This window comes from Hylobates moloch, unplaced genomic scaffold, assembly GCF_009828535.3.
Source record: "Hylobates moloch isolate HMO894 unplaced genomic scaffold, HMol_V3 SCAFFOLD_10, whole genome shotgun sequence".
NCBI lineage: Eukaryota > Metazoa > Chordata > Mammalia > Primates > Hylobatidae > Hylobates > Hylobates moloch.
In genome coordinates, this window is record NW_026652285.1 from 92,578,920 (window position 1) to 92,599,716 (window position 20,797).

At 49.6% G+C, this 20,797-nt stretch overlaps 1 protein-coding gene across 4 annotated transcripts in view; it reads right to left on the minus strand.

Moving 5' to 3' along the window:
- Nucleotides 1–10,575: 10,575 nt before the first annotated feature.
- CDK5RAP2 (CDK5 regulatory subunit associated protein 2) overlaps nt 10,576–20,797 on the minus strand; it is a 185,636-nt gene continuing 175,414 nt past the window's right edge. For all 4 annotated transcript variants that reach the window (XM_032164988.2, XM_032164987.2, XM_032164990.2 and 1 more), the window contains 3 exons: nt 16,192–16,318; nt 11,451–11,497; nt 10,576–10,999 (listed from right to left, as the gene is read on the minus strand). In XM_032164988.2, the coding sequence (XP_032020879.1) occupies nt 10,943–10,999; nt 11,451–11,497; nt 16,192–16,318 (231 nt within the window). In that variant the 3' untranslated portion in view covers nt 10,576–10,942. The remainder of the gene's footprint in view (nt 11,000–11,450; nt 11,498–16,191; nt 16,319–20,797) is intronic.

Below are 20,797 nucleotides of genomic sequence, written 5' to 3' on the forward strand. Positions count from 1 at the left end.
TTGGAATTAAAATTCGCGGCCCAGTTGGTGCTACAGTAGCTGGGCCTACCCGACTGAGAAAACAGCACCTCTTTGTCATTTCAAAAGATGACCTTCCTCTCGCCTCTTCCTGTTTCTGGCTTCAGATTTAATTCCTACTCACTCCTCCGTGGTCACTGCACGGACGTGATGGCTTTGAGACAGATTTTTTTTCAAATACGCAAAGGAAGATGTGGGCTCCCGTTAACAGCAGCCTTTGATGATGGTTACTGTAAAACAGGAGTCAGCTGGATTTGAATAACACACTCTAAATTGCCAGTCTGGGGATTCTAACTCAGACAGCCTAATACTCCACGCCTCCACTCAGCAGTTCAGCAAACATTTAGTGAGGTGACATGACGTAGTAGAAACAGTCAAACAGACCCGGCTCCACTATCAGCTCATCGATTTACTGGGTATGTGACTCTAAGCAAGTGGATTAAACTCACTGAGCTTTATTTATTCTTCTGAAAAATGGGAGAATTAAACCCAGCCACACAGGGATGTTGTACAAACTGAGACTGTGTGTAGAGCTTTGCAATCCGAGCTTCCATGTCTGACTCCTCCAACGAACCAGCGGCATTTGCTTACATGGGTTAATCTCACGGCCGGCAGGACTTTGGAGAAAAAGACCGATGAACCTGGGGCTCCATGGCTCTGGGGTGGAGAGAGGAGGAGACTGTCCCCAGCCCAGCCCAGGCCTAGATCTGACCGCCGTTCACTTCAAGGCTGCAGGCAGAAGGCAGAGGAACTGTGATAACCCAGCCCAAGCAGGGTGGCTTCAGAACCCAACGACAAGGCAGGCAACCTGGGAGAGCAGTATTTTCTCATTTTCTGTTCTCAACATGCTACTGCACAGATCCAGGCAATGGAGGTATTGGGATGACTTTTCTCTGCTTACATCCCCTTTCCACTAGGATCCCCTGTCCTGTCCCCGCCCAGTTAGATCCTAACACCAGCTCCCCTCTACCACCCTCCCCCGCCCCCGCACTCCAGCCCTATTTGCCATAACACATTTCCCCTCTAACAGAGGAGACCGTGGGCTTATTATGGGCGTCCACTGCTAAAATCTAAGCAGGGGTCTTTGTTTTATCCCAAGGGCCCAGGACAGTGCCTACTCTGTAAATATTTGTGGAAAGATGACAACTGCAGGTGATGGGGCCTGACTTAGGGCAGGGCGGGGAGATGCAGTGAAGAGCACAAACCAAAGCGATGTTTAGGAGGAAGGCATTCTTAACTCGCTCTGTGCAGCAGGAGCCTCAGGGGCTCTTTTCAAAAACAAGAAGCCCTGCACCTTGCCACAGACTCATCACAACGCAGTCTGTGGGACCAGAATTCTGGTCCTCATGCTGACAAGTCCCTGGTAATTCCAACGCAGCCAGAGTTGAGAACAGCCAGGGTTCTCGATGCAACTGAGATGGAGAAATGCAGGCTGAGAAGACACGAGTGCTGATCCCAGCTCTGCCTCCAACTCGGGGTGTGATCTCGGGCAAGCACTTGCCACACTCAGGGACTCATTTTTCCCATCTGGACCAGGAAGGGGTTGAGGCACTGGTGTTCACGGGATGTCCCTTGAAGCCCTAATGTTTGGTAGAGGGACCTCAGAGTGGGGGTGAGGCTTAGTGGGCTCCCAAGCACTCAGGACCCTGGGGGGCCCATCTTGGCTTGCCCTAGAGCTGACCCATCTGCTTTGTATATTGGGGTTCCACACAAGATTTCTTTTTGAACAAAGGGTTCCAATTCACAGGTGTTTGGGAACTACAGGCTGGACACTGGCTGGCACTTGGGAGATGCTAGTGTTACCAGCTCTGGCCTCAGGGCTTCACCTTCCCTGTCTGTCTAATGTGGGGTGAACCCAATCACCCCAAAGTGCCTTCTCACCTGGGAAGTTGGGGTATTCCAGTTTCATGGTAGCAGGAGCGTTGGGAGGAAGAAAGGGAACTGGGTGAAGACAGGAGACAGTGTCTGCTGAAGGACAACTACCATCACCCAACATAACACTCTAAAGACGGAGTCTTTTATATGAGAATAGACATTATGGAGCACAGTTCCATCAAGTGAATATAATAGACTTATTTTATATTACAATGCACACTGTAATTACACATTTCAATAATTCCTTCAATACATTACACAGAAGCATTCTGAACTAATGGAGTCCTGGCACCATATATAATAATGCGCCTAAAGGGAGACCCTGTGGGTGGTGACAGGCCTCCCAGCCGGCAGGGAGAAGCACAGCCTCCTCCAATCCTGGGCCATGTGGCTTCTCACTCTAATCTCTGAAGACTCTCTGGAGGAAGTCCTTGGTCCAAGCATCTGCCCACTGAGAAAAAAATCCCTTCTACAACATCATCAACAGCTAGCAGGCAGCCTCTGTAACATATCTCCAGGGATGGGGAGCTCACTACCTCACAGGTTTTATCTATTCAGTGGCCCCTGTCATTAGGAAATTACACACTACAAGCATATGCATATCATCTCTAAATTCATATGATCAAACTTGTACTGACTGAGGCACGAGATTCATTTGCCACTGCTGTCATAACAAATTAGCACAAACCTTGTGGCTTAAAACAACACACATTTATTATCATCTTACAGGTCCATAGGCAGAAGTCTGACATGGGTCTCACTGGGTTAAAATCAAGGAGTACGCAGGACTATGCTCTTTTTCTGGGGCCTTTAGGGCAGAATCTGTTCCCTGCTTTTCCATCTTCCCGAAGTCACTTATGTTCCTTGACTCATGGCCCCTCCCTCTGTCTTCAGCCACTGTCTGATCCTTTCCCTGGTGTCACATCTCTCTCTGGCCACAGCTGGGAAAGGTTCTTCTCCCTTAAGGAATCATGGAATTAGAGTGGACCTACCTGGATAATCCAGAAAGATCTCCCATCTCAAGGTCTTTAACTTTAATCACCTCTGTAAATTCCCTTTTGTCATATAAAGTAACATATTCACAGGTTCCGGGATTAGAGTATGGACATCTTTAGGGGCTGTTGTTCTGCCTACCACAGGTGCTATTTTATCATTACAATACCTAACATATTGTGACTTCCTCTTCATCTGTACAAAGGAGATCATAACGCTTTATGGCATTAAATGTGACTATACACCTGTAGTGCCTGGCATATACATGTTTGATGAATGGCAAACAAATTCAGTGAACTGAGGTGAAAGTATCAATGATACGATCTACTTTGTCAATATCCTTCCTAAAGCAAGGCGCAGGACATGATCACAAGGCCCACAGAATGGTTAGACAAGTCATGGAGGTCTGACAAGAGCCAGGTAATTCACCTCTCTTGTTTGGACTCTGTATCTCTATTAATGCAGCCAAGGCATCATTAGCATTTGAGACTTCTTTGGTCTCAGTTAACTTAGTTGCTTGTAGTCAATTAAGATCCTAAGACCATCTCCAGTTACAAGGGATCATACCCCGTTATAGGGAGACAAATTGAGGCATAAAGGGTGAAGGCCCAGAGGTGATGAGTAGGAGTGAGTCAGGCCCAGGATGTGGGAGACGGACATTTCAGAACAGTAGACGCAGGTGCAAAGCCCAGAGCTGCAGGATGCAGAGGAGGTGCTCTCAGGGGCCTGCAAGAAGTGTGGCAAGAATAGCAACCTCATGGATGGGGGCGGGGGAGATCACCAAGGACAAGCCCCGATCTATGGGAGATGAAGGCCAAGGTCAGATGGGAAGGCTTGGACGCAGTGGAGGAGTGGGGACTTGGTCTTGGGAGGGTTTGCAAGCAGAGAAGTGACATGATTGTCTTGCAATTGAGAAGATCATCCTGGATGTGGGCAAAGACAGTGAGGGGTGGGGGCGTGCGCAGGAGGCAGGGAGACCCCTGAGAAGGCTGCTGCCTTCGCCCAGGCCAGAGACGCCCAGGCTGGCTGCAGGCAAGCGGCATAAGGAGGAGGTGGACATGGAGAGGAGAGGAGAGGACAGAGTGGAGAGAAGAAGGAAGCAGAATCCACTGGGCTGGGGAAAGGACAGGATGGCCTGTTGCAGAGCCTGGAGGAGCTCTGAACTCAAAGACAGGGAATTCTCCAGGGAGGAGGAGGCTTGGGTAGAAAAAAGGAGGTGTCGTTACCCCCACCTTAAAGGTGAGGCTGGAAACTGTGGCTGGGAGAGTTCAAATCACCTCTGTTTCTGTGACAGCCCGTTGCTAGGCAGTTGCTTGGACCACTGTCCTGTCTCCAGACAGAGGAGCTGCCTGCGGCTGGGTCACTGGCTCACTCTAGCGGTGGGGCCTGGAGACTGCATGTAAAACAGGAGTCCCAGGTAGTCCCCGGGAAGGCCACCCCCATGGCCCCGTCTGAGTAGGAGGCCGGCTTCTTTTCTTGCCATCAGCCTTCCTGCAACAGCAGTGAGAAGAGAGTGGGCTTCTGTGTCCTCAACAGCCATGGGGCTCACTGCCTGGGAGATGACCGAGTCCCTCACCCCCTCCCCTGACTGGCCTCAGTTCTAGAGTTTTCTTTCTGCCTCCTCCCAGGGCTTTCTCCTTCATCGCTGGAATAATCACCATTGTTTTCCCAATGCCACACACACAAAAAAAGGCCCAAATCTTCAGTACCTTGTATCCAACCTCCTGTTTCATGCCCCGGCCACACTCCACTACCATGGGTCCCTCAGTGGCTTCCATGCCTTTGCACAGGCTGTTTCCTCCCCCACTCCAACCCTGTAGATTCTGCCCACCTTGAAAGATGCAGTTGGCATTCCTTACTGTTCCATACTTTCCGTACTGCTCTTTCTCTGTGGAGGTGCCCACACCACTGGCTGGGCCAGAAACCTGCAGCACGGACCCTCTCCTCCTCACCCCCGCCGCCAGGGCGCGCACACACTCACTCACACACACACACACACACACACACACACACACACGGGTCCCCAAGTCCTCATAAGTATCCCAAATCCACCCTGCCTCTCTGTTCCCAGCCCCTGACCAGGTGAGGACACTCCAGCCTGCACCCTGGACACTCGGCAATGTCCCCCAACCCCTTCCCAGACAAAAACCTACCCGTGCCTCCCCTGCTGCTCCCGATGACACCCACCCGCCTCAAGCTGCCACTGGAGGCACTGCCTATGCCGCTGACTGACTAAGCTCTAGCCAGACCAATGCACCACTCACAGACCCTAGTCCCTGCTGTTTCCTCTGCCTAGGAGCCCCACCCCCACCTCTTCTCCACTCCACAATTCCCAGTTGGCCTTTTCTGCTCACCCAGGGTCACCCCAGGACACCTTCCCTGCTCACCTCCAAGGCCGAGTAGGAGCTCATTTTCTGGGTGCCCACGGCCACTTGTGACCATTTACCACGACCACGGATCACCTGTGTGCTGGCCTGTCTCCCATGCTTGACTGGGAGTGCCTCGGGGGCCCGCAGGGCTCTGGCAGCTCTAGGAGCTCTGGGCTTGGGTAGGTGCCAGCAGATGTTGAGTGTGTAATTGTGACTGTCTCCAAATACCTTCCTATGCTGAGTGTCCACACCTCGCCCACCTGTGTCTCCCTCTCACACCCACTCCACACTCTCCAGGTGGGCTCCCAGCCACTGGCTTCCACCACAAAGGAGGCCTGGGCCTGATCACTCTCTGTCTGTGGTCCTCAGCCCCACCATCGTTTTGGCTGAAGAGGAGGGCGAGGCCAGGGCGACCTCATTCTCTTATTTCTCTGTGTCTGCCCACACCGTTGGCCAGTGTCACACACGAGCTGGGACCACATGCTGTTCTGTTTGGAACGAGAAGGTGGCATTAATACAAACAGAGGATCGTTTTAGACCTGAAAACATGTAATTAAGCTCTCCCGTGAATGCCTGTTAACAAGGACGCGCTTTCGCATTTGAGAGACGCACGTGTGGGAGGGCGCTTGGTAACCACCATGCACTTAGTCCCATTGTGATCCAGTTGGAGGGGTGAGCCCTACGCAGTGCTGCCCTCTCAGGTCAGGCAGGGCCGGCAGCTTCCCAGGGAATGGGGTCAACGGGAAAAGAGCGGACTTGGGCAACCCTGAGGACAAAGAGGTCTAAAAGGTTGAGTCAGAAGAAACTCCAACTGCCTGCCTCCCAGCGAGGATGAGACCCCTCTGGGCCTCACCAGGAGCAGGGCTGGGCTTTGGATCACTGGCAGGAACCGCCTGAGTGCCCCCCAACTGGAAGCAGACGCTGCCAGTGTGGGCTGCACTCCAGCCTGGCCAGCCACCTGGGCATTCGCCGTACTAAACTGCACTCGCACGCAGCGGCAGGTAGCTGGGCTCTGCAGCCTGTGGGCCTCCATCTGAAGCTGTGTGATCTTAGGCGGGTCACTCTGTGCCCCAGTCCTTCATATGAAAAAAGCAGTCCCTCCCACCCAGGGCTGTCACGATGACTGCCTTTGATGATGTTCCAAAGACAGCCAGGCTCCCAGGACCCCAGGATCCTAGGACCCCAGGTCTAAGCCAATGTTCCCTATTCACTATATTACTTGTCTGTTCTCCCGACCAACCTGAGTTCCTCCAGAAGGAGGCTGGCGAAGCTTTGGCAATGTTTGCTGAGTGAATATATTTGCTGGCCCTGTCCCAGGCAGCGGGGCTGGTGTGGTGAGCAAATCACATGAGGTCTGTGTTCTCACAGAGCTTCAGGTCAATGACAGGGAGAGGAAGAACCCAAAGTCACACAGCGGCCAAGTGCCAGTGAGGGGGGATCATCACTCTCTGATCATGCAGAATAGGGGCTCCTGATCGGGAAGCTGTCTCTGACTAGCAGGAGAAGCCAGGGTGAGAGCATGCTAGGCAGGGTGCAGCATGTGCAAAGGTCCTGTGGACAGACCTTTGAGACCTAAGAGACTGGAGCACAGGGAGCCAAGAGGGCAGACAGGGGGGCTCAGGGAACTGAGGGCTTGCTGACCACACTAGGTGTGGTGAGAGGCATCCCATATTTTAAACAAGGGGGATAATATGATTTGCTTTGCCTTTTAAAGAATCACTCTAGCTGTGGTATGGCAGACATTTGGAGGGGTGGGTGGATGTGGGAGGCCGACTGGAAAGCTATTACAGTAAGCTGTCCAGGTGAGAGTTAATGGTCACTTGGACCGAGGTGGCAGTGGAGATGAATGAAGCGATGGCCTTGGGAGATACAAGTGGAGAGAGTGACCCTGATCATGGATGGGATATGGAGGGTGAGGGAGGAGGTGCAAGGATGTCTCTAGCATGTGCTGCTGGCCAGAGGCAGACCCTTCACTGAGGTGAACAGATGAACCCCAGCAATTTGGCCATGTCTGGGCCTCACAGTTAGCCATTGTATATCTTTCCACATCTCATAATTTTTGTGAATAAGGAAACTGAGGCTTGGTTCCACTAGAAGGCCCCACCTGGGGAGCCTGGGTCTCTGGATCTGCTCACCCCCACCCTACCTGGCACCCATCTGTGGCAAGAGGTAAACAGGTCTAGCCCCTGAGGCAGAGTCCGCGGCTTCTCAGGAGATGGGATGAGTAATTTTGATAATTGCATTTTTGAGTTAGCCTTAAAATATGGCCAAGATTGAAGAGGCAATTTGGCAGGGCCGGATCCCCCAGGCAGGTTTCTGGGCTTCCACAATGCCAAGAATTTATTAACGAGATCACTCTTTCTCCCTTCCACCACCCATTTACAAGCAGTTCTCGGGGCTGCTGTGTTGAGGAATTCAATTGTGGGTCTCTGGGCCCCTGCTCTGGTCATCCAGAGACGTTTTGTTGGAAAGGGTAGAGTGAGAATACTTCGATTTGTAACAGGGAAATGGGGCAGTTTTTCGAAGACATGGCATTTTGGGGGAATACTCATAAACCAAGGGACATGAGGTTTTAACAGACTCAGGTTCAAATTCTGGCTACATCCCTCAGTCTTCTCATTTGTAAAATGGGTGAGGTGGTGCAGATTACTGAGATGCAAGCGTGGCTACTGCCATCTCAGGTGAGCGCCGGCCTGAGGGGCGAGGATTTTACTCTCCAGGACCCTGATAGGGACGTCGGGAGGTGGACCTCGGAAGTGACATCAAAGCACCATTTCCAAGGTAGGACAAGCAGGGGGCCCTGGGCCTGTCTCCCAATCCTTCTCTCACTATATATTCAGTCCCTGCAGCTGTTTCTCTCAGGTGCAGCTCCTCCAGCACACGTGGTGATTAATTTCACTGACGGGAAATTGACGCATTTTCTGATTACTGCTTCAAAGCCTCCTGAATTCAGCTGCTGGTAAAATTAACTCACCAGGGACAATGGAGCTTTTTCCAAGGTCCAAATTGTCTTATTTGCAGAGTTTGTTCTTGGCACTAATCCAGCCCAAACAAACCAGGCTGCTCCTCCACCTCCCAGAAGAGGGAGGGCCTTCACTAGCCCAAGGTTGAAAGTATTTTACGTGACTCTAAACTGGGGGATAAAAATGCATTTTGTTTTAGATTATTGTGTTCCTGAAAAGCTGCGGGTGACCTGAAGCAAATGGCCAGCTGGGCTCCTGGAGCCCCTCCTCTGCAGGTCCTGCTCCAGGCGTGCCTGGGTTCACCAACCAGACCAGCCTGGGATGTACCAGAATCCAATGTGGATCTCTCCTCCAGTCCCTCCACCCCGAGCCCTTGCCAATGACCAAGTTCAGCTCCTATGGGCTGTGCACTGACTATGTGCCAGGCAAGGTAGGACTCTTCCCCTGTGGGGACATCTGAGCCCAGGTCTGACTTCCAGGCCTTGCCTGAGCTGTATCTACTACACTGTACAAACTACTCCCCTCCTCCCCACTGCCCCCGCAACCACACATGCTTACATTTGTGCACATCTGCCTGGAGGGTAAACACCCTGTCAGCAATAGCTTAAGCATAACCTTAGAACGACCCTGTATGGCAGACAAGTCTTAATGTTGTTCTGAGCTAGAGAATCTAGGAGTGGCCAACCCGGAGATTTGTTCCTTGTTTGTGAGGAGTATCTGAGCCCCCCAGCCCGTCTCATGGGACACAGGCTGTACAGGGAACTGAGGCCCTGAGTTTTGGGTTAAAAAAAGATTCCCAGGTAGAGGTCCTTGGGGGAAGGTTAAGTGAAAATGCTATATAAACTGCACGCTGTTTATAAGTGGTGGCGGTTTTCCTGCCCCACCTGGGCCGTGGGTTGTGTCGTTCAGCCGCTGTCACTGAACCATCCGTTTCTGTACAAAAAGCAGTTCTCCTGTCCAGCCTGCCGCCTCTGGACTGTTCCCCTGTATGTAAGCCCCTAATAAAGCCCACATCCTGTTTGCTGGCTCTGTGGGTCTCTTCTCAGGCCTCTTGAACCTGGTGCCTCCCCTACTGAGGTTAATAGGGGTTTGGCACAACACAGCCACAGAACTTAAAACAGTACTTTAAAACTTGCTTAAGACCAGCCACTGAGACACTGAAGAAGAGTCACCGATTTGTGGAAAGGGCCTTGTTCAGCTGCTTCCACAATTTGAGGCTTCGAACTCTGTAACAGTACTGGACAAGAGTAACTCTCACTTACAGAAGCACGAGACTCGGGACTGGAACCAGGCCTCCTGCTCCACAGCGCCATGCCGACCCAGCGCCTCAGCCAATCCAGCTTCCATTTAGGAAGTCAACTGTTATGACTGCTTGCAAAAGGCACTGCAGTGACATTATGGCTCAATCTGAGTTTTCACACACTGGTACGTATTCTACCGAGGTACATCTGTGTAAATATTTCTCAGGAAGAGCACAGATGGCAGGAACCCAAGCAGAAAGGGTCTGTACTGCCCACTTGCCCCGCCTCTCTCTTAATGGATGGGGAGACAGGCAAAGTGGCATGAGGCCACTCCCCGGACTCCCAGCCAAGGCTGCTGCACCCTACGCTTCCAGCAAGTGCAATCCCATCTCCTCCCCTCACCATCGTGTCTGGGGAGCTGGGCGCCAGGCCAGGTGCTGGCAATTCCGTGGTCAACACAAGCCTCTACTCTCCAGGGGCTCAGAGGATTTGCACAGTGGTGTGGGGGCTGCGGGAGCAGAGGTGGGGCATTTCACCTAGTATCGGGTCAGGAGAGGCTTCCCCAAGGGCAGAAAAAATATTTCTAAAGGACCATTCAAAGCTAACTAGAAAAAGAAAGAGTGGGAGGAGCATGTCCAAGAGGGCGCAGCCTGGGTTAGACTGGGGAGAACACTGTTCCGTTTGCCGGGAACACAGAGTGGAGCTGGAGGTGCCAGCAAGGCTTGTAAACCTTGTTAGGGGCTCTGGCTTGGATCAGAGGGTAGTGGGAAGCCGCTAAAGTGTTTTGGCTGGGGGCATCTTGGTCAGAGGCAGCGATGTGGATGGCTGATGAAACACCCCTGTCATCACAGGAACAATGCAAATGCCACATCCCAGCTCTGGGCCTCACTTTGCTCTTTGCTAAATCGGGAATGGCACCACTGCAAGGGCTGCTGCCCAGTGGACTGTGAGATGCGGAGCACACAGCAGTGCCCATGGCCACGCTGCACGGAGGTGCTCTTCTCTGGACACCTGAACGAGCTCAGCAGTGAGCCATGTGACTCGTGGAACCCTGGCCTGTCCCACTTGGGATTTTGGGACCTGGGCTTTGAGGCTCCACACAAAACAACACAATCGTCAAGGTGAAATGAAATGAATCATTTAATGAGAATCTTCAAACTGCGGCACTGGCTGAGTACTAAGCAAATCCAGGGGAAGACGTGAAGCCCACCAAGGCGCACAGCCTCAGCTCTGGTGCCTGCCCCTGATCTGAAATGCAACATCCAAGAGCTCGAGGCCTTTTTACCACCCGTTTGTGGAGCACCTGCACCTTTCTGACAACAACTCTCAAGCCAACTTTCAGAGAGAAAACATGAAGGGAAAAAATAGATTTCCTTTGGCCAGACAGCTCTTTCTTCCTCAATAAATAGGAACCACACTTGGAACAAAGAGACAGCGTGAGCTCGGTGGGGGAAGCACAAGCTTTATTGGCTGAAAGTTCTTCTCAGGAGCCTGGTCTGCTGGGACTGCATGTTCCTGGATGGGCTCCCCCAGGCCTAAGCTAGGAAAAGGAAGAAAAAAAGGGGGAATTTTAAGTCCAAAGGAGGTTTCTGAAGTAAGACCCCTGGCAGAGGTAAAAGCGAGACTGTTATTCTCAAAGTGCTTTCAAAGACATAGTTTGGTCAGTAAATATTTACCTAATAAAATGACGATGCGATCATACTGTATTCATTCATTCAAGAAATATTCATCAAATGCCTACTATGTGCCAAGCATTGTTTGCTGTATTTCTTACTGGTAAAAATAGCACACAAATTTGAAACTTAGAACCCCCACTGGCGACAGGGCATGATAAAAACACAACTTTTCATGCACTGCTGGCAGAAACAACTCTCTGAGGAGGACATGTCCCCTGGTTCCACCTGCACCTTCATTTTTCAAGAGGTCCCTTCTGGCCCTGCACCCCTCCTGACCTTCCACTGGCCTACAGTGAAAAGACTCAAAGGGCATACCTCCAGGTTTCCTCTGGCCTTCCGAAGGATTTTGTGGGTTACGACCACTGAGGAGAGAGCAAAGAATGCAATGATTAGGGGCATGGATATCCAGGAGAGCCGTGTGAAAGCCAAGTGCAGGGAGGATAAGCCCCACCCCAAAGGGCTCAGACATGTAGACAACATGAGGTCTGAGGCATCCAGACCAGAGGGAGGTACGAAGGGCCCACCTGACCCATCACACACCCCAGGGCCAAATAACGCATCAACACCACCTCTTTGAGGCCCCGCTAAGCCACCACCTGACAGCGATGCAGAGGCTACAGCACGCTATGCCGGTTCACAGAAGACACTACAGCTCTGCACGGCTACCTGGCGGTCCAGGTATCCCTCAGGCTCACTTCTGTGGGCCAGGGAGGGCAATGGTGCTGGGACGGTAGAGGCCTGGGCCTGCCCAGCACTCTTTAGTTTCCTAGGCCCTCTGGGAAGCAGCTGTGGGAAGGGACTGTGCCCCGATCAGGCAGATCCACATATGAGGGTCCAAGTTCTACAAAGCCAGGTTTTTACCCAGCAGCTCTTAGAGCCAGCTCCAAATGGCCTAGAAAAAAAACCGTGGGCATGCTGCTTCTCCTTTGCCTGCCCTTTAGCTGGTGGAATAGCCCAGCCTGATTCCCCTGGGCAAGTCACATTCTGCCTGGACAGGAGCTGGTTGGGTGGGATGGTTTCAGAGGTCCCTGCTGACACTGACGCCCAGAGCACTGTACTAGACAGATCCCCCGTGTATCAGAATTCCCAGGAGGGGCAGGCGAGCCCTGGCTTTCAGAAGCAACTGTAAAGGTGGGCTTTTTCTTATCCAACACAAACTCCAGCAGTGGCAAGAATGCCCCTCTTGATCAGAGTTCTGAGCCTGACAGGGAATCTGTTCTCAACAGGGCTTGGTGACGGTAAGATCAGCTTACTCCCCACGCTGGAAACACCAAAGGCTTCTGGAGCCACGCCTTTAGCCAACAGTGCCAGAGGCTGTAACAGACTCAACGCCCAACACACACAGCCTGACTCCCCAGTGGCTTCTTCAGAATAGGTGTTATGTGGTGGCCTTGAGAAAATATTGATTTCTTGCCTCACGAAAATTTCCATCTGGAGGTAATGGAGTTTATTTGCAATCTGTGACACTGGGGACGGGACAGACGGTGTGGACTTTGTTTTTAGCGAAACAAAATGACTTTCAGAGGTGGCCACTGCTCCTCTACCCCCAGTCTGACCTCCTGCTGCAGGGCGAAGTTCCTGACATGGGGCCCTGGATATGTTTGGGGGGTCAGTCCTAAATCCTCCGACACTGTGTGCAAATGGGGGTATGTATCTGGACGTCTGCATTTTTCCACAGAGAGACCACAGCTTTCTCCAGATTCACCAAGGGGCCTGAGACCCAGAAAAGGTTAAGTATCACAGCTGTGGAGATTAAAGATGATTGTGAAAGAACACTCCATGTCCCTAGAGAACAAAGCTCATGGCAGAAGAACTAAGGATCACCTGGCTCAAGCTTTAAGGGGACCCCTACTGCCACCTTCCAAAGCACAGAAATCCCCACTGCAAGGAGAAGACCGAGGAACACAGCGACAAAGGACTCGTCCCAAATCTAGACTGGCTCCAGCACAGAGATGGGACTCACACGCGGGCCTGCCCAACTCAGTCCACGGTTCTCAGCAGAGTGCTGGGAAGAAGGTACCGACCTGAGCTGAGCAGTGTTGACCTGGTGACAGGTGGTTTCCAACTGTGGCCTCACTGAATACTCCCCCACCCTATGGGGCAGAACTACTGTCCTCGCTTTGCAAATGAGGACCTGAGGCTTGGAACTGAGGCAGCTGGTTCCAGGTCACATGGCCAGTGAGTGGCCCCAGGGCATCAGGACTCTTAGGGTCCCACTGGGATGCCCTTTCCTTACTTTCCCCTGTAGACTCTGAGAAGGTATGGTGTCAGTTTGACCAGGTAGCAATCAGCCCTGGCCTTTGCTCTTCCCCATCACCATGAGGGGACGGAGGAAGAGGAGGTGCTATGCCAACTTTCACCTAGTCCCTTTAGACCCAGAGCAGGTCTGTGAAGTCCGCAGGGCTTGGAGAATTTCCGAGGACCTGACTCCTTGGGATGAGCTGCAGAGCCTGGCAAACGAGGAGTTGCAGGCCCGGGTCAGCCACCAGCTATGCTGCCTGGAGCAAGCCCCTCACCCTGCTCTGGCGGAGCCTGCTCTGTGCCAGGCCTAGGAGATATGGAGATGGACAACACCAGCTCAGGAGGGGAAGTGCTATGAGACATCTGCGGCTCTTCTTACTATGAATGATTTGCCACCTCCACGCATAGGATTTGGTCTGGCCTAAGGGAAAGAAAGAGGAGGGACTGGTTGAGCATCTCCTCTGCCCCTGAGACTGTGCTGAGTACAATACAGTTTAGGTAGCGTTCTCATCCTTATTTTACAGATGAGAAAACTGGGGTGCTTTTTATAAGGTTGCTATTGAACCCGGGCCCAATTAGTTAGTCTGAGTCCTTTGGAACTCATGTCTCCAGTTAGAGATGAGGAATCGAAAGCTTAGGGTTTTAGTCTAATGCAGGTCACACAGGAGAGTGGAAATCTGAACTGTGCTCAATCGATAATTCCATGCTCTCTGACCTAGGACACAGGAGATCTGGGTTCTAGTTCTGTCCTTTTGACCAACCACAGTACTCAACCCATCCAAACCTACTTCTGCAATTTCCTCACCTGTCAATAGGGTTAGCTACCTGCCCTGTGACTGTTCAGGGCCAAAGGCTGCTAAGGAGGAGAGATACCCGTGCAGAAAGTTCTGTCTTTCTCTAGACCTGTGCAGAGCGTCGCTTCCCATCCCACTGCTGTTCCAAGAGTCTAACCCAAATATTCCACAGCTGCCTTAACAGGACCACAGCTGGCACTGTCTCTCTCCATGTTCCCCTCGGTGCTCTTTTTCTCTACGAGTGACATGAAACCCTCAACCAGAACCCCACAGACATCCACCACTCTGCCAGGTTGACCTCCTTACAATCTTTCAAAACTGTCCCCTCTCCCCCACAGTCCTGACCCACTGCCCACCTGGGGGACTGCTGCAGCCCCCAAAGAGGTCTTCCCGGCCCCTGGCCCCTCCAAGCTCAGCCATGGGATCTTGTAATACACGCATGGACCCCGCCAGTCCCTGCTGCTCGTCCTGGAGTCCTGTCCACAAGGCTCCTTGAAACCTGGTTCCTGCTTCTCCCTCTCACTCATCTCTCAGAGGAAAACCCTTTGCACGTCCTAAGCATGTCCCTGAGCACTCAGTTCTCTCCACCCCTGGGAGCACACCAGCAAGTCCACAGGGCCATCTGCCAGAATCCTATTCCTGCCCCTTCGCTGACAAACTCCTAGTCATTCTTCAAGACCCAGTCAGTCTTGAACCACCTCTCAGGCCTCCTAGGATGCACTCAGCACATCGTCCTGCAGCTAAGCTCTGTGTCTCCCCCATTAAGCCCACGACCCTCACTGGCAAAGACTGTCTCGTTCATCTCTGTCCCCAGGACCTGGCGTAAGGGGCAAAGAACAGGAACTCAGTGCCTGCTCAGTGGCTGAGCTCCTCTCTTTTGCAGTCCAAACACTGCCAGTCTCACAGAGTCTATTTTCAAAAGGTTCCCAGGGGTGGCTAAGGAGAACTCCTACTTGGCAATAATCCCTGTTCTGTGCTTCTCAGAAATGCCCCAGAAATGTTGGACTTTCACAGGAGAGCCGCACAAGACAGGCTGGCACCTCCAGAGAAAAAGTGCTGCAGTCAGCAGTTCTCCTAAGACAGGGAAATTGACACACACACAGCGCAGGCTTGGCCAGGGCCATGTTGCCAACAGGCACTAATGGAAACTCAGCTACCGCCTGCTCCTCTAAATGCAGCGGGAGGGAGTGCTGAGGGTTTAAACGGGGAAACGGAGCTGCTCCCAAACAATCTCCAAAGTGGCTAGATCAGAACCGGGACTGACCTTACCAAAGTTACTTAACTTCACCAACCCTGAGTCTCGGCATCTGCCTTGAGGAATATTTCTCAAATCCATGCCCTCCTCTGGATCCCCAGCGTCCTAGCCACCTTTCCTGTCTGCCTAGTGAGTCAGCCTCCCCCTCACTGGTAGAGCAGCCACCAGTGAGCCATTCTTGCACACAGATGTGACAGGCCAATCCTCTGCCCTGAGCCTGCTACCTACAGTCTTTCATGACTCCCTGACCCCCAATACCTCCCACCTTAATTCACTGTTTGCAGCCTCTACCCCACAGGGACTGGTTTTGGTTTCTCACATACAAAACCTTATTTCCTGCCTTTGTGCCTCTGTCCATGGTCTTCCCCAAGGGACTGCCACTCCCCGCTCCATGGGACAACGTCTGCTTTCATTTCACACTCAGCGAGGTGGTCACTTTGTCTAAGACGCCCACCTCGCCGGGACAGAGTGAGGGCCACCCAACTCCCACCCCAGTGCTCTGCATGTTCCCATCACTGCACATGCCACATGACTGTCTCCCAGTGAGACGACAGTCCCTGACACCAAGGGGCCGCTCTACAAAGGTGTGTTAAGTGAATACATTTGTCTATGTGAGTCAGAAAGGATGGAGTATGAAAAGAAGCCCACGGATAGGAGCCATGATTACAAACCATCTGGGCTCCAAAGTGGGTAATCCAGGGCAAAACTGGGAGCCCTCGGAGGCAGGAAGGGGTCAGGCATAGCGGCCACCCCCACACTCACTCACATTGATCAAAGATGATTTTTTCCTGGCACTTGCTCAGCTGCAAAAGCTTCATGGTGTTTTGCAACTTCTTTTCTTGTTCAAACAATTTTTTATGTAGTTTGGTGACCTCTGCCTTCATTTCTCCAATCTAAAGAGAAGAGAAATTAGAAAAATGAACAAAGAACATAAAACATCATGTTACATAGGAAGAATTACAAAGCCATATAAAAAGATGATGCTCAACCTCACTAGCAAAAATATCTGAATGGAAACTAGAAGCCTTTTCCTGACAACCAGGAAAAGGCAAAATTGGACAAAACTCATTGAGGTTAAGGGGAAAGCACCTCGTGACCTCTGGTGGAAGTGCAGGATGGCATGGCCCAGCGAGAACGCCCTGGCAAGATCTACCAAACTGAGATGCGCTTAACTCTTTGCCCCAGCAATTCTACACGTTGGCATTTCCCCCAAGGAATAATAACATAAGCACAAGAAGATGCCGATGTACAAGGATGTTCGTCTCAACATTGTTCATGGAAGGAAAAAATAACCTGATTTCAGTATAGATCTGGATAAATTATGGTACTTACCTATAATACAATAATTTTGCAACTATTAAAAATGATGTTGTAGAGCTGTATGTATTGATATCAAAAAATGATCACAGTTAGTGACAAAAGAGCCCAGAACAACACGCCCTGTATACAAGGCATTCCTGTTCCACAGAACTGAATATAAACGCCTACATCCATGGATGTGTATATTGAGATGTCATCAAAATGTTAACAGCAATTCTCTCCATGAGATATGATTTCAAATTGAGTGTTTTTTTCTTTTACAAAAACTATCATGCTGATTTTAAAAACTTTTCAATGTTTAAATCTTCAAAAGATCATATAAAAGTATTATTAGGAAAATATGCTCCATTAGAATAAACTCTTCTGGTTTTTCAGAGTAAACTCTGGATGGGTGGCAAAACCAGGGTCCCCAGTGCTCCAAGGTGAAATACACACACGGCGGAGCCCTCTGAGCCAATCTCCACCAAACCAGCTCCCAGGGGGAAGGACACTCCCTTTCTGTCAGAAAAGCACCATGGCACAGGCTGCTCTCTGCTGCGCCAAAACACTTCTGCTTCCAACAGGAGAGCTGGTGAGTTGTCAGCTCACGACGAGTTACTTTAGTTTGTTCCCAAACTTGTTTATGGTAGCTGTACTTGTAATCAAATTGAATAATTTAATTAAATATTAAGCAAGCCCATGAAATATGTGTATTAAAAGAGAGAACTGGTTGTATGAAAACTAACATATGCTTCAGGAAAGACTTGATAAAAGCAAGTCACTAAAAAACACATTTCTGGCAAATTAGGTGTGGGTGAGACAACTATAAAAGATGTGGGAGGAACACAGTCTAGAAGAATTCTATATTCAAATTGCTTTGCAAGTGTCTAAGTTTTCTCTTCATCTTAAAGAAACAGAAATTGGAAGTGACAGACATACATTATGGATGCAGTTTATGAAAGAAAGAAGATGTGAAACTCCAATCAGCAGACCCATATTCAAAAGAAAAGGCCCTGGCCCTACATCAAAAGAATGGCAAATGAATGTACATTTATCTGTTTTAAGTTAAACTAAAATGTTTAAGGTACGTATCATTTTTGATTCCCTGACTTAACCTACTTTTAAGATTAACCAGTCATGTCAGGTACAAGGACTTTGACAGTTCTTCCCGAACACATCCTAATTTTAAACATTAGGTTTGCTTTGATTCTTTTCCTTGGGGCTAAGAGCCCACAAAGGCTTAGGTTCTGGTCATGGCTCCAGAGGCCATACATTCCAGGACAAAGTCTCTCTACAGTCAACGCCTTAGTCCCACATCTGTAAAATCAGAATAATCATCCCTGACCCAGCTATCACATTGCAGTAGAGTGAGACTCAAATGAGATAATGGAAGACAGAGGGAATGATCATTTCCAACTCGGCCAGGCTGACCCATTCCTTGTTCTAAAGTCAGCTCAGGTTTTGCCTCTTCCAGGAAGTTGACCTGGCACTTCTTTTAGGCTGGCTACTGCTCCTCTGGGTGCCCCGGGGCTCAGAGTCTCCCCATCACCGCCCATGGCACACTGGAGTGACTGGTTCTTTACTTGTTTGCTTCCTGTACTGACCACATGCTCATTTCCTCCCTCTAACCACCACTGTCTGGCGCAGAGTAGGTGCTGTGACACCATTTACCCACTCATGGTGGATTAATTTTCACTGGTGCTCTCCTAACACCCTGTATATATTCTACCCAGTACTTACAACAGGGAATTTTAATTGTTTACATGTCTGTTGTTCCCCTGCATTCAAATCTTCATTTTTATAGGATGAATATTCCATGGTAGCAACAGCAGGGGCTCAAAGTACAGCTCCACCACTCCCCAGCTATATGACGCTGAAGCAAGTCACTTAACCTCTTGCAGTTTCCGTTCCCACCTCTGGAAAAAGGGAAGAATCACAGCTAACTCCCTCAAGATTTCTGCAAGGGATCAAATGAGACGCTGGGTGTAAGCAGCACGCCCAGTGTCCGCAGGAGGTCACCAGAACAACCCTTCCTGAGGGCCACAGAGCTGCAGCGCTGAAGCCACTCCCTCCCAGGAGGCCTCAGGCTTCCTCATCAGTGTTCTGCCTGACTTTGGGGACAGGAATTTTTGCTTGTTTTCTTTTTATGGTGAAAAAAATCTCAAACATTTACAAAAGCAGAAAGAAGTGGATAATGAACGCCCAAATGCCCATCCAGCTTCAGCAATGATCAATTCATGGCCATACTTATCTCTACCACATTCCTGCCCATCCTCTCCCCAAGATGATTCTGAAACCAACCCTAGAACCCAACTGTATCATCTATAAAATATTTCACTAGATCTCTCTAGAAGATTTTTTTTTTTTTTTTTTAAATAGAGACAGCATCTTACTATGTTGCTCAGGCTGCTCTCGAACTTCTGGCCTTAGGTGATCCCCCCACCTTGGCCTCTGAAAGTGCTGGGATTACAGGCATGAGCCACCATCCCGGCCATAAAAAGATTCTTAAAAAAAAAAGAGAAAAAAAAAAAAAAAAAAGTCCAACACAGTATCATTATGACACCTTAAAAAAAAAAGGCAGTAATTCCTTAGTATCACCACATCCAGTCAGTGAACACATTTCCCTGATTGCTTCATAATTTTCTTTTCTAAACAATAGGTTCAGTTCAGGATGCAAATAAGATCCATGTTTTGCATTTGATTATCTCTTGAGTTTCTTTAAACCCAGTAGTTCTCAAACCTACCTAGATGGCTGTAAAAACAGACTACTGGGGCGCACTCTCAGAGTTCCTGATTCAGTAGGTTTGGTGTGAGGCCTGAGAAGGTGAATTTTTGACAAGTTTCCAGGTGATGCAGATGCTGCAGGTCCAGGGCCCACACTTATGGGAACCACTGTAAATCCATGGGGTTCTCTCCCTCTTTCCCCACGCTGGATCCTTTCTTAGTAGGATGAAATATGTTCTAGGCTCATACTATACATCTCCTGCCCCAGACCTAGCAGCAAGCCATTTCTCCAAGGAACCCTAGATCCCTTTAGTGGGCAAAGGTATCTAGAAACCATAATTTGGGCATCAAGGGCACTCACTGTTGCTAGAACAGACATTGTTTCTAAAGCCTTGTATGTTGAGAAGTTCATAAAATTCTTTTAATGGATGATAATACATCACAAGTTCATACTGATATGTGCTATTCAAATTTAGGATTACAGGGTTCTCTGATTTCATATCTCTTTTTCCTTACAGTAAAAAATCAGTTCCCAATAAAATTATTTGTTTTATCTTATAATAGGAATATAATAATTCAGAATATGAACATCAATATTATTACTAACAATATAACCATTAACAAGAGTTTAAATTTTTTTCTTGCCCTTAGAATATTTCTACTAGAAATGTGTGGTCAAATTATTGTGCTTTAGTCATTGAAATGCTTCCTTTTTGTGTTGTTATACCTACATTGCCATATACAGTAAGGTTTGTTTCATCTTGCCAAGAATTTTTAGAAACTGTTTGCTCATTTTGATTTTTTTATAATTATGTAATGCATTTATATACTTGCTAAGTCAAATCTACAAAACAAGGTCTATTCAGAGAAATCTACCTTCTATCTGTTACTCCAATCTCTCCCCTCCCATTACTATATGTAGCCTGGTTTGTTATTGTTTATCCTCCATTTAAAAAAATTATTATAAACAAGTATGTGTGTACATTTTTATCCCTCCACACAACTGGTGCACATGATACACACTTTCCAGAGCAGTCCAGACTACATGGGATGGTATACTAAATGTAAAAGGCAATTAGTAACACTCAAGAGAAAACCAGGTAGTTCAAAAACCCCTGGGTTGCTGGGTGAAAACTTGGAAATGGAAATCAGCATTACACACATTTCACACCAAGCAAAGGCGCTGTATGAAACACAGCAGTGACAGAAAAGTGGCTAGAGGCAATTTAACACTACACAGGGGGTATGTACCCCAGCAAACACATCGGATCATCTCAAAGGTCCTTTTTCTGGTGCCACAATTCCATGACATCAAAGTGAGCATAATCAATTACTCGAGAAACCTTTGC